Here is a 14,668-nt window from a genome sequence, read left to right as displayed (position 1 = left end):
ATCTGGGTACATTTACATATATCTGGATATTGATTATAAAACATTAAAAATAATATTGATGTATGTATGTATTCAAATCTATTTATTATCTATGAACTTGGCGACCATAAATAAATTACAACTAGATTCATTACATGTATGTATCTATGAACAGACTAGTAATTTCACCAATAGATTGTATTGTTACTCTGATTACCCACCAAAGTTTTTAGTTTTAATTTCGGATGGAGGACTATTTTTACTGAATATTTCTTTTAATGCCTAAAAAGTGAATTGGTTAAGATTGATGTAAAAATATAGCTTTCACAAAAGCACTTTTTAATATTTTAGGAAAATTTCAAATATTACTAAAATTAAAAACCATCTTAATGTGATCTGCATAATATATACCAAAACTGACAATATTTGCTATCTCTTATTACATAGCAAGATGTTTTGTTTATTTTGAAAGATTCTCAACTTAAAACTAAAGTCGTAGTATTAGTTAAATAATCTTTATTTTTTACTGTTATTTTTAGTTAGACTTCTCGTAAATTCCACTATGTATAGTTTAATATAGTTATTAAATAGTATCATTGTATAATAAAATGAAGATTTTTTGAAGAATGTTTTTTAATTTACCACCAAAAATACTGAAGAGAATTCTAGCTAATTTGATTTGACATTGGGGTCCCTAAATCATATTGTCTATCGTTGACAGGTCTAGGACATTTTGGCACCGCTGATTGGATGCCAGGACAATTGACCAACAGACAGCTAGGCACTTCACAAAAATGGTTTGGGGGGGGGGTGTCCATTTGGAAAAAATATCCTTAATTTGATTTTTAAGGCGGCAGGAGGGGATGGGATTTAAAAATATAGCAGATACCACCAATTTACCACAGATACTACTTATAGCTTTTCGTTTCTTTAACGGTGGACTCTCACAGTTTACTGGGTACATTACTCATACCCAGACACTCCAGCTATAACTACACCTATGTAACTTGTCTCATCCACAAGTATTTATCGAATGTGCTTGGACTAACGATCATAATTATTATGATCATAGCCTTTTCACCGCTGACGGCATAGCTGTTGTGTCCTCATTAGTAGGCCATTCGATATAATTAGCATGTTATTTAAAATGTAGTAATTAATTAAATGCTCTGCGGTGAAAAGGTTATAGGCCATCCATGGACTGAAACCGTATGCGGTTTCGAAGCGTGTGCCATACTTAGCTTATTTTTATATTATTTTAAATATATTTTCACAAAGTATATTATAAGCATCTGATCGTATCCGTTTCTACCATACACTTCCACTTACAAATTTAATGAAAATATAATATTTTCATGAACAAAAATCATAAGTTTAGTATGGCACACGGATCTAAACCGCATACGGTTTCAGTCCATGGATGGCCTCTAAGTGTCCATTTGTGTAGTGTACAATATTAAAGCAAACTTAACCGGTTCTATGCCTTCAGTGACTTTTCTCTATGAGGCCGTGATCGACAAGCCATACATACAAATTTCGTGAGTTATCTTGTCCGACTTTAAACTCGAATTACTAGTCACTGTTGATTGATATGCATAATTTATTTGGACGCTAACGACACGCCTAGCGCGTAACGATTAGGTGGCCATTATATATAATTAGCATGCTATTTAAATGTGGTAATTAATTAGTAATTATCTAGTCAGCAGTCAATGTGTTAAAAAATTTAACACAATGCCATCTGTTTGAATAATTATGAAAAATACTAAGCCATAAATCATCAGTATTTCAGCGATTTTAGTAAAGCTCTATATTCAACGTGTCATTAAAAATCTGCGGTGTGTCAGATACTGCCATAGTAATATCGTGAGGCATAGAAAAGGTTAACATTGAATGTCTCAGTTTGCAGTAATTCATGAGTTCCACTAACACAAGCCTTTCGTATCGTATAATGCCAAGACTCGAGGGGTCTACTCATTAAGAAAGCTGTTCGGCAGTCAAATCATCCGGGTCATGGTCATGATCCTCAGTCATGGAGTATTGACGAAGAAGAAGTAATATTCCATTTACCTAAATAAGTTTTTTCGTTCCTGGTAGACGGGGTCCGGACCCAAAACCCTCGCACGCCTGCACAGGTGAATGAAATACACGTATGTTACAATTATTTTTTTGTACCACCAGGTAAAGTATCCTACCTAGTAGAGTTTTTGGATTTTAATAAATTTCACAATACATATCCAACTTTTTGCAGACATTGTACAATTTGGGATAGAACCGACACCGTCACACTCCATTTCACCGATTGGCCCAAGAATCTTTCTGAATACCCTGTACTCATACCTCATCAGTTTCTGGGAATCAGTTGACCACAGGGTGTAATATATAACCTCAGTTCCGTACAATAATATCGGCCTAATGAGATTATGATTTAACTTGATTTAGCAAACCATAAGAAGTACTTATTAGCAATGATTTCATTGCTCACTTCATTTTCGAAACTCACCAACAAAATATGCTGGGTAAAGCTAGGGTTTCCTAAGAAAGCAGTACCGTTATGTAGCAGTGGTTGACGTCACTAAAACGTTGTCTATGCAAACCAGATGGTGTTGGTTTCCTAGAGAGCGTTGGTTATGAGCGTAACGTTAAATAGCGGTGCCACCATTTACATGACGGCCGTCATAGTGAAACATTTTTTCCCGTGTAGCGGTGACCGTTTTAAAATAAAAAATAAGTAAAAAAAAAACACTGGAAACGTAATTTGGTCCATCGAAAATGATGAAATATTGATTGATTTTGTAAGAAATAATGAATCTTTATAAAATGTGAAGAGCAAAAATTATAGAAAACCCCAGTTAAAACGAAATCTGTGGAATAATATCGGAAGTTAAGTCATGTCTTATGTGATTCAGTACATAAACAAACAATCCTGGTGTTAAGCGAAAGTATTGCCTGAATTTTTCCTGTTTGCAGTGCAGACGGCGACGCACTAAAATTGGAAAGGCACCCTCTGTAGCAGCATTTCTAAATATCTCACTTTCCTCCAAACGACAGTTTACGTCTTCTGATGACTCCTCATCTTCCAAATATAATAATAATGCTATATCTAGTTCGTCCATTCTCCACCGCAATACACTCACTAACTGTTGTCTGTTTTTTTTAAGTTTACATCTCTGGTTACCGTTCTTACAGCCGTTTTCTTACGTCCGCCGCATCATGCCTTGTTATTGTGACGGCCACTCCATAACGGTACTGCTTTCTTAGGAAACCCTAGCTTAAGGTAAAAAAATAAGCTAGGTGGTAGAAAAAAATACTAGATTTTCTCAAAATTCTAAAAATGTCATGAACCAGGATTTTAAAAAAATGTGTCATAATTATTAAGATTGTTTTTTTAAGAACAACGATTCAAGAAGATTTAAATGTTTTACAACTTATTAAAATAAGTCATAAAATTATTGGAGGTAAGAAGCTTAGTCATCATTTTGTATATAGCATTTAATTTATTTATAAGAATATAAAGCACAATAGATCAGCTGCCAGATGCGAATTTCGCAAGCCTATTCTTAAATGCTAGATCTGGCAAGAAAAACGCTGTTGCCAAATCTGGTACTTACATATTACAGTCATTCATCGATTCAAGATGTCAATTTAAGTCAATGTTTGATTTTAGGATAAAGGGAGATAAGAGCAAAAAATTAAACCATTAGTTTTGACTTATGTCACAAGAAGGAGCATGGTATGGAGGTATTTTGAAATACTTTTATTGAGTTTTGATTGTTACCCATTGGTTAAACAACACATGAATTTTATGCTACTGTAGCAGCACTCCACGAATTAGTATTTTATTGTGCAGTGACGTCCCTAGACAAAATGCCGCCACATCTTTTTTACAGTATTTTTTATCATTCTTTCAAGACTCCAATATCTAAGTAATGTATTGTATGGATACATTACTAACAAAATATATACCGCTAAATCTTATTTAAATGATAAATAAAATCTATACTTCAATAGACAATATTGGGAGTCCACGGTTTCAGATTCATTTAAAAATACACCTGACAATTTTCAAAACTCGGGAATAACCGGCAAAAATATTTGGAGAAATTTATTTGGTAAGTATGTACCTACCTAAAATTCAAATATAATTCGCAAATCTGCATGTGTCATTGCTGGTCATCGAGGACGTGACGTCCAAGGACAACTGAGTAAATTAGACATCGCGAACTGACAAAAAAATATAGTCCTGTTAAACCCTTTATTTTAATTAATACATTTTGTTTCTAACCAGAAAGCTGAATTTTTTAATGAAAAGATATTTTTGTTATTACTAAGTTTAGGTACCTATTTCTAAATATTCGAAATGATTCTCCTCGATTTGCCGCCCTTCAAGTAACTGCCGCCCCCAAGCGACGCTCAGTCTGCCTACCCCCACGGGATGTCACTGGTATTGTGGTACAATATGTCAATGGTTGACAAACAATTAATCGTAGAGAGTAGGTATCCAGAAATAAAAGGAATTTACAGTAAAATAATTCCTTAATAAATAAGACTCCTTCGAATATTTCTTGGTTGATTTCAATAGTAGGTACTAGCTATCTATATTCTTAAAGATATGTTATAAATTTTCTATAATTATGATGGTTAATTATTTTTTATACTTGTGACACTAATGTAAGTTATTTTTAGTGTGAATTCTACTACTGTACCTAACTAGCAATGATTATATACGATTCAGGTATACCTAATTATAATTATAGTAACAGGTAATTCAAATATCACGAAACATTTTTTCATATAGCACGGAATTGGATCCTTTGGGGATTGATACCTTTTGGGTGATATTAAAATAGTTCAACTAGAATTTAAGTGATTTTTTTCATTTTTTGGATGTCTCTCTACATAGGTATTAAATATCAGTGCATAATGGGATTTAAAATTATTGTAGTGTGAATAAGTAACACATGAAGCGCCTAGTTTCAAAAGCCCCTAAAACAGTTTTTGAAAATTTTTGAGTTAGATAATATGTATTTAAATGGATATTTTTGTTACCTATAAGCTATAAGATGGCCAAAGATTGAACTTTAAGAAACGTCAAAAACCGTCAATGCGTGTGATCAAAAATTAGGGTAAATTTCAAAACGTGCTAAAATGGTTGGGTGTGCTTTTCAAATACCCCTAAAATGGAAAGCCAAAATACTCCTTAGAATGTAACGAATTAAAAAATAAATACATAAAGTTCACAGATTTAATAGATATGATTTTATCTCATTTATTTCAAAACTACCTAAAATAGTTTTTCTCATTTTTCTCAGAACTACCTAAAAACGTTAAAAACGTTTTAGGGGCTTTTGAAACTAGGCGCTTCACATAATAATATCATTATGACTATATTAATAGACAAAATTATTTATTTAAAAACAGCTGTAAGTAGATTAAAAATTGTCCACGACTGCTGACACACCTGGAATAAAGTATAGTATTAATAATTAATTATGAGACTAATCTATATTATCTTAAATTTTATTGAAATAATAAGTTTTTAGTGTAGTTGAATTGGTAGCCATAAAGCCGCGTTGCCACGATCCAAGTACACTTGGACTGAGCGCCATCCAAGCGCACTAATACGAGACATCTTCATACGAGTGCGCTCGGTCTAAGTCAACTTGAAACGTTGCAACGCGGCTTTAAGAAATTAATGTTCTTAACATTGTGTACCTACATCGAAAGATGGCAGCTACAAGCTCTTTTTTATGGTCCTGTCATCTTCGGCATTTCATTATTATGTATGCAGTGGTGCGTTTTTATAACGCAACATGACTCAATTGATTCGTCAGAAGATTTTAAAAGGGAACCTCAAACATACAGGGTGTTCGCCGGGAAGGTTTATTACTTTTTTTGGTAAACACGAATTTTGACAGTTCATATTTGGAAGTTGTGAAGACGTGGCAAATTTGTTATGGAAAAATATGCTATAAGCCAGTGCGTTTTAATTGTAAAAACATTGTATCAAAATTAATCATCAATTATTGTGACGACTAGAAAATTACGTGAAGTTTTGGGTAAAAATAATTTGCCATCAAAACCCACTATTTATCGATTAGTGAATGATCTTTAAGAAAGAGGCTCTGTAGCAGATACGTACAGGCTTGGGCCACAACGTATTAGAAGATCAGCTGAAAATATTTCTGCTATCCTAGAAAGTGTTCAAAACAATCCATCAACCTTTCGACACCGTGCTCAAGAAATTGGACTTAAGACAGCAACTTTGTGGGAAATTATACATAAAGACTTCCATTTGTACCTATTTAAAATTCAGTTGACATAAGAGCTTCTTCCACAAGACCATTTACGACGCTGTACATATGCCAAAAAGATGTTACAGCTTGCTCATGATAACCCTAATTTTCATGAAAAAATCATAATGAGTCAGATGAGGCCCATTCACATATAAATGTATACACCCGATCCTCTTTTTGCACGGTTTCAAAATAACACGGTTTAAAAAAAGTACCGATTATTTTTTATTTACACTGGTTTTTTTGCTTTAACAGGGTTTTGCTCAGTAGTTTTTCAATATAAATAAGTTCACTAAGTTTAACAAGTTTCAATAAATCAATGAAATTTCAATAGCTCACTGACAATATAAAATTGAGAGATGACTTTAAATTATGTATTTACTTATACACATCAAAAATCATTGCATTAAATTTTTATTTTTAAAAACAATCTATATTTATATGTGGTTGAATGCCGTAGAAATATTTTTTTTTGTAAATTATGTTATTATTAATTATTTTGGGTAAAGCTGCAGTCATAGACAATCATATTATTATACGTAAGGGTTTCAGGATTTGCCTTTCGAGCTTACTGTATTGTATAGATTACGGTAGACGGGCATGAGGACACGTGAGGAAAGTCCATACAAACTAATCTGCATTCCTCGCACAATAATCCGATACGTACACTAGTTGAAGAGAGATGGCGCTGTGGCATATTATTTTTAACCTTTGACAGATGGTTCTGTATATATTTATAATACATTCCTACATATACGACAGATGTTGTTGGCAAAATAAATTATTTTTGTAGAATATAAAATAATCAAGTTATTATTTAAATACGTTAATATTTAATTAAAAATTATTTTTCTTTAGATGGTAGGCTTTAAATAATCGCATAGAATGGAGTCTTTGCCACTGGTGCGTACTAATTAGTTTTCTCAAAAATTGACAAATTTATTTTTCCATACCCTCAATTGTACATTTGGTAGTGCGGCTTGGCTGTCAATTAAAAGGTTGGTGGTTCGAGGTTGACTGTGGGCATTTTTAGTTTTCCAATTTTTGAATCTTTACAAATACAAGAAAATGACAAACAAACCTCAGAAAAGAGCATAAGACTGACAGGCTTAAACATGGTGGTGAGCTGAATTGGCCGCTGTGAGCGAAGCATCACAATGATCAGAGTTCTGCAGGCACTCTTGTCCACGTGTTCCTCCCATTTGCAACCGTAAACGCTTTCGACCACTGATAAACTCTACAATATCATTTACTTATTAAACATTAATTTCAACAAGTTTGAACGGTGGTGTCCTGTGAAAGTAGGAAGGTCATGCATTGCTTCAGGCCGCTCCTCGCGTACTAATGGTACTCCACATGACCCGTGATGGTAAAAAATTAAGATTTTGTAATATATTTGGAAGTTTAGTCTAAGTAATCTGTACACTTTGTAGGAAAGATATATATATTATATGAATAGGGAGAGCTCTAAGTACCATAAAGTAGTAATTTCTGTGGTTACAAAATACTGAGTCATTGCAGTAAAATTGCATGAAGCAGACCTTTTAAAAAATGTGGTTACACAGTGTGAAGCAATCTCGGCTGCCTCCATAATTTTAGGAATTAAGAACTCGCGAGTGTCAACACACCGTCGTCAGCCATTTTATATTGAATGCCGTTGACCACTGCAGTGGTACTTACACCATTTAAAATAAATACGCCAACGGACATACAACGTTGCCAGATTTAAATATTTTGCTGTATTTTTTTGACTTGATTGAGGCACTTAGACCATAGTTGACGTTATTGGCGTTGTTATGTAGAACATTTTTCTATAAAAATGTCAGTTTTTATTTTTTTGGTAGTTAGCGCCTTAATTAATACACGTATTCATTTTATGTCATTCTTATATCCTATTTTACTCCTCTTAGAAACCAACACTTCACGATCATAATATAAAATATATTAATATAACGTATCTACTATAAAAAGGTATTATTGTAAACGTCATCGTTTGATATTAACAATAAATTATTCATAACCTGGTAGATTAAATGACCGCATTTACAGGGTTGGATTTACACTCGAAGGGAAAACCCTGGGTTAAAACGTATTGTGGGCCTCAGAAACGACACAGATCAAAAAGTAATTAAAAACAATGTCATGTATTTTTTCGATTTATTATTCGGGCTCTGGGTCTCTGGGCAGCTCCTTTTATACAAACCCTGTATGGTTATTTAAAATTTTAAACCATAGGAGGCTCTACAGAATGGAGGTTGTATTAACAGTTTTTTTTATGAGAAATGGAGGTTAGCCAATTGCTCAACTTATTAGGTCGTCCAAAAACACATTGAAAAACAACACCTGTATGAATTTGACAGACCCGGGATTCGAACACGAGACCCAGGACATTATAGGTCAGACATGTATATATTTTTTTACCCTATTCACCCTTAAATGGTAATATTATATTTTATACGATCATGGAGTGTGTATCTATGTATTTTTTCAATAGCATCCCTACAAGCAAAACTCACCTCACGTCACTGATGCCTACCCAACGAAGTATATTACCTTTTCTTGAAGTAAGTCTCCATAGTAACTCGGAATAAATACATGGATAACAGTTGCCACAAAGAAGAATGTAAATTCATATGGCACTTCTCCAGTTTTCAGGCACTAGAAAAATAAGATTAATTAAATGTATGTACATACTGACACTGGGTAGATTGGATACATAAATAATTATTCGATTATTTATTAAAATAAAGTGACATATGTGTCGCTACATTTCAAAATCAGCCAAGTCCACCTTTAGGTATTTTTGACTTTTTTTGTGAATTGCTAATGAACTACTGCTTTCTAACATTCTTGCATTATCAAAATGTGGAATTTATTGATTTTAAATATTCTATACTCGAAATAATATAAACTTTCACCCTTGTGAAAACAAAAAGTTGTTTTTTCCTATTCATCTATTATGGACTAGGCTGATTTTGAAATCTAGCGACACATATTATATTCTTGTGTATAGACAGTGGCGAGTTTAACTTTAACGTAAATGACCCAACCGATTCGTCAAAAAAATTAAAGGGGGCCTCCAAACCAGTCATGGTTTTTTTTAAAACCATATCCGATTCTATGATCATATGGGCCTCCACATAGTGAAAGTTATATTAATAGATTTTTGTTTTTACGAGAAATGGATGTTAGTCACTTGCTCAACTTATTAGGTTCAAACTCTGGGACCAAATATTAGGACCGAGTCCTGGGTCTGGCAAGTATACACATATTGTTTTTCAATTTGTGTGTGAGTCAGGGTGTGGACCAAATAGGTTGAGCAAGTGGCTGACATCCATTTATCGTAAAAAAACAAAATCTGTCAATACAAACCTTTACTCTGTGGAGGCCCATATGATCCAAATAATACACATTGAAAAACAACATTATTGTAATTTTTTCGAACTCGGGACCCACATTACAGGCCGACGCGTTACCCGCTCGGCCTTCGTAGGGTAGGTATACTAAGATCTAATAAAATAAGCGTATTCCTAATAAATTTAGGGGTATTTTTAATGATACCGATTTAAAAACACTTAACTATTATTATTATTCAACAATGTTAAAATTAACGACGTCCTGTAGGAGTAGAGTAGTGCGTTGCTAAGAGACAGCCTAAGGTAGAAATTGCGAATATTATACCTACACCTAGTAGATTCCGGGACGTGATTTCTTTTGAAGGAGATTGGTTGATTGCTTTTCACTCAACCCTCTTCTAGAAAGATGTACGCTTCGTTTTGAATTAATAATAATAACATTTGTTTTTTTTAACCAGAGCATTGCCGACTCAAGAGAAGGCCGAAACATTCACGACTGGGCCTACCTTTTCCGCCCCTCCCGTTGTCTATGGATGACCTGTCATTGCCTTTCATTATGAACAATTTGTGGTTAATTGTATTTAACAGAGAGATTCAAACTTTAAAAGTCAATTTTCTCAAAACTGTATTTTTAGACTTAACGTTGTCTGCCAGTATATCGACGATATAATATTACCATGTAGCTTTTAAAATACCAAATTTCTAAAATGGAGAAGTAAGTAAAGACAAGCGAAACTGGAGTATTTTAGACATATAATAAAAAATAAAATGCTATTACAAATCGATATTTCCAGCTGTCTCGACACAGGGAATGGTTTGATTTGGATATATGAGTTACAGTTACATGATAAATAATACACTAGCAATAACACACCTACAATTAATGTAATGCATAGATCAATGCTAGGTACATATTTTTTGGAAATCGATATTACCACCGGTTTTTGTGTGAAGGACTAGTCTGACTTTGACAGATGATGAATAACAGGAATTTATATTATTTATAAATAACACTGATAGTTAATACCTATATTTGATTTAAAAAAAAAATATAATTCAATTTGAAACGAGAAAGGGCGAATCAATATGTCAAGTTAGTAATCTGGGATCTGATTCTGACAGCTGAACAGTGGACCACTCGTTGCTTGTGAAAAAAGACATGCTCAGGCTTTATTAATCTAATGAAGGGCGACATCGTCAGAAGAAGATTGTAAACGCGGCATGAGACTGCGCCCTGTGTATTACAGGCCAAGGAAAAGGATAATAATAGATAAGTATGTAATAAAATAAAATAATGTATCAATAATTAATATAATATGTACCTACCCACTCAGCTAATTACTTACAGTAAATATTTGAAAAGCAGCAGCTGTGGACAGAAATGGCGCCAACGAGAATATTGCTTCATATACGAAACTAGATACTGTGTTCACGTCTTCGGAGAACCTGGTACATTGAACAATAAAATATTTTGAATACAACTTCAAACGTAATATGCAATTATTGAAACATATTGCTACATAAAAACAGTGTCGCGCCAAGAATGGTTGCCACCCGGGTGTCAGCCCAAGATTGAGAGCCCGGATGAGAGCCCCCCTCCAAATAAAAAGATAATTTTTTTAGTGAAAATATGACAGAAGTCAAAGAAAAGTTGAAACAATTATTCTGAATTATAATGTAAAGCGTTTTAAATTGACAGATTTGTATCAATGGAGCACGAAAGAATAGTTTGTAAAAAAAATATTTAATAACAGCGAAGAAAATTGCGCGATTTTTCCAACGTAAACTTAGATATCATGTACCTATGTATGTTTTAATAACATCCTAAAATATTTTTTCTGACTTTTACAGTCCCCTGAATCCTTCCGCTCGGGTATTTCGCACCAATATCACCCCGCTTGGCATGCCCTGCATAAAATCAGAAATTGGCAAACATGGTTAGAGATTTAGCATTTTAATTATGTCGGAATGGAAATTGTCCCAAGACTCCCAAGGCAAGAATGTTGAGGTGCACGTCCGATATTTCGTGACTGTTAAACAAGTGACCGATAGAGATGTCGACGATTAAACGAATACACGTGACACAATATTATGATGCTGAAAAGCAGTTTTCCATCACTACAATGTAACTACTTCCCATGGACATGATGTATAAAATGTCGTAATTATTTTCATAGCAATCGTATATTTGAATGTTTTCCTGGTTTAATAAATTAATTAAGCATTTATTAATCAACATATTTTTAAAAGTTTGTACAAGTATCCTAGTTACTATAGTAATAAAAACAGGATTATTTGAAAACGAGACCTCACTTAGGCAGCTTAGGTTTTTAGTGAAATGTATGACGTAGGTACATAACATAACATAAAATTAATAACGACATAAATACATTTTTATCTTTTGGTGTCCTCTAGTGACCTGTAACGGGAATGTAAGGACTAGAATGAATGACAGGGAATACAAACTAAATGAGTAGGTATACTTTTTCCTGAAGAGTATATTTTCAGATAAGTTTGATTGTTTAGTTGTATCTAGTATCTACAATCTTGGCTTACCTACCTATATATATCTTGAAGATGTTCAACTATCATAGAAATTCTTCGTCGTGTCTCTAAAACCGTAAAATCTTTACCAAAAACCTTTGTCAATCTCTCTTTCACCAGTTCCAGCTGTCCACACATGTGAAGAGAGAAAATAGGTATCAGCGGGTCAAATCCCATGTAAAGAAGCGAAGACCAGATACTCAAGAACAATTCATAAACGAAAAACAGTTCGAATAATGGTGTCTCAAACTTAATGCTGTCGAGCCATGGAAGCAGACAATAAAACACCATTCTTTTCGCGACAACATTCTCAGAAACCCTCGAATATATCATCAAGATAATTGCTGACACGGGGAAAACACTACCAACAAAGGCTACCAAACACGACCAGATATTTTGGAGAAAGACACCAGAAATTGCATATTGTTTGACAATATTCAGTTCAATTTCGTTAAAGTTTTCATTTGCCGTTTTATAATCGTAATTTAGACGGTCAATAAGAGATGCAATAATGTGTCTGTGATACCAAAGATTTGACATTTTAATCAGCATGTTGATTAATAAGAATAATATTGACATCTGCCGGGTGGCATCCAGAAAGTGGCCATTTGTCAAATCGATAACAGCTGTGTATAGAAGGATTGAGATGGCCACCGTCTGAAGAAGGTAGTTTGTGATCAGCCAGATTGATGATATGAGATATGGACGGCCGGGATATACTCCGTTCAAGAGCATCCCCATACATGTCTTCGTGAAAGTCTCTCTAAAGCAGGCCAATTGGAATAAATTATCAGATATTTTTGGGTTAAAAAATGATATCACAAAATTGCGTCGAACCGATTCCATTTTTGAATTACACAATTTAAATGATAAAAAAACACTTATCGTGTCTTCCACATCAAGTTTCTTTCACAATGAATATAAAGATGATTAAAAATTGTTTTTATAATATAGGTAGGTAGGTATATTAAGCGTTTGGACTACTTAGTTATTCAGAGGAAAATGAAGTGTACAATTTATTATAAACGTGTCGTTTAACGTGTCAATACTCGATAATAATAATATATCTATCTATCAGAATAATGTCACATCAAAGCGTGCAGAATTTTATTATCATTCCATACAGCAATATTATTCAGATTCTAAATATTTTATAGTTGGTGGGTAATAAACATGACTTTTTAACCGATTTTCTGAACCGAACCGGTTAATAATTATTGAATCATCGAATTGTAAAAACTAGAGCATTGGAGCGGGAGCACGGAGCAGTGGAGCAATGTGGTTTTACCCGGAGCACCAAACATTTATAGTGCTCAACTGCTCCGGATGCTTTTTTATTATTAAATTTTCGTCCTAAAATCCAATGAAAATATTATATTTGACAATTTGCAACATGCTATTTTAAATACGGCAACACTGCTGAGTGATAAATAAGCTATTTTTTTTGACAGAAGAGGCAGATAATGAAAGACGATTTGCTGCCGGTAATTTTGTTTAATAGATTCAATAGGTAGGTAACCAAAAGGACGAATAATAAACCTTATTTCAAAACTGCCTTTTATAACATTGGTATACCTACCTACATAATACACATTAAAAAAAATACCCAGAGCGGAGCAGAGCATGGAGCGGAGCTGGAGCAAGTGTTAGGTACCGGAGCGGAGCTGGAGCGGAGCAACTCAAGAAAAGGTCCGCTCCAACGCTCTGGTAAAAACAATTCTGGATGATTTTATGTGTGAATGCCATCTTCATCTATAGTGTTAGCCTGGTGAGAGTTTCAACTTGCAAACCATTATGTTTTGAGAACTGACTTTCAAAAGTCATTCCAAATTATGTCGGCCAATCAGGTGTCGCGATTCAAACATAAAATACAATAATTATAGCCGTAGTACTGAATTATTACAAAAGTGAAGTAACTTATGTTCATAAAAGTAAGATTCAGAATCCACTCTATTAAATAGACAAATTTTGTCAATGAGTTCCAAACCCATTTTTCCACGTTACACGTTATCTGCATACAAATTAAATTTGTTAACACATATTATGAAAACAATGATAAAAAGAATAAATTTACTGCTTGGTATAATCTGCAAAACAGTTTTTCGTCGTTTATTCGAAATTTGAAAAAGCTTTGGACCTGTGGAAAAGTGGAACTTTAAACTAGGGAATAAAATAAATTATCTAATGAAAACAGTTCACACAGGTTGTTAGTTACCTACTAATTTTCTTCTAGTGACAAGAGAAATTACTAGTTAGGTAGGTATATGCAGGTGGAGTAGTTAGCTACCCCTAGTTACCGTTTTACGTTTTACCCCATTAATACTCACCTGCACATAGTTAAATTACAAGCTGACGATTTTACATCAATGTCAGAGAAATTAATGGAAACACAAATCAAGCAGTAGGTATACGATAAATTGATACGTGCTTTATTTTACGTGACAGTGGAGTTAGTAAGTACATAGTAGGTTCTAGGATAATAAAACAACGGCC

General features: G+C 33.7%; 1 protein-coding gene across 1 annotated transcript; it reads right to left on the bottom strand.

Moving 5' to 3' along the window:
- Positions 1-5,321: 5,321 nt before the first annotated feature.
- On the bottom strand, positions 5,322-13,021 carry LOC147071327 (odorant receptor 4-like). The gene is made up of 5 exons (XM_085948568.1): positions 12,192-13,021; positions 10,978-11,077; positions 8,829-8,933; positions 7,357-7,512; positions 5,322-5,440 (listed from the first exon to the last, which is right to left on the bottom strand). The coding sequence occupies exons 1-5, from the start codon at positions 13,019-13,021 to the stop codon at positions 5,387-5,389; spliced, it is 1,245 nt and encodes a 414-aa protein (XP_085804694.1). The 3' UTR covers positions 5,322-5,386.
- Positions 13,022-14,668: the final 1,647 nt, after the last annotated feature.

The sequence above is a fragment of the Rhyacophila brunnea genome, unplaced genomic scaffold (genome assembly GCF_057557595.1).
Source record: "Rhyacophila brunnea isolate RB1 unplaced genomic scaffold, BYU_Rbru_1.0 scaffold_20, whole genome shotgun sequence".
Taxonomy (NCBI): Eukaryota; Metazoa; Arthropoda; class Insecta; order Trichoptera; family Rhyacophilidae; genus Rhyacophila; species Rhyacophila brunnea.
The sequence above is the reverse complement of the archived record's forward strand: the minus strand, read 5'-3'. Positions and strand labels throughout refer to the sequence as shown.

What these genes read in the sequence shown, in the direction of transcription:
- LOC147071327 (XM_085948568.1), bottom strand. Translation starts at nt 13,021, where the DNA reads ATGGAATCGGTTCGACGCAATTTTGTGATATCATTTTTTAACCCAAAA. An exon ending in CTGCTTTTCAAATATTTACT is followed by an intron (nt 8,934 to 10,977) that starts GTAAGTAATTAG and finishes TTATTTTTCTAG; the next exon opens with TGCCTGAAAACTGGAGAAGT. An exon ending in GAGACTTACTTCAAGAAAAG is followed by an intron (nt 7,513 to 8,828) that starts GTAATATACTTC and finishes ATGATATTGTAG; the next exon opens with AGTTTATCAGTGGTCGAAAG.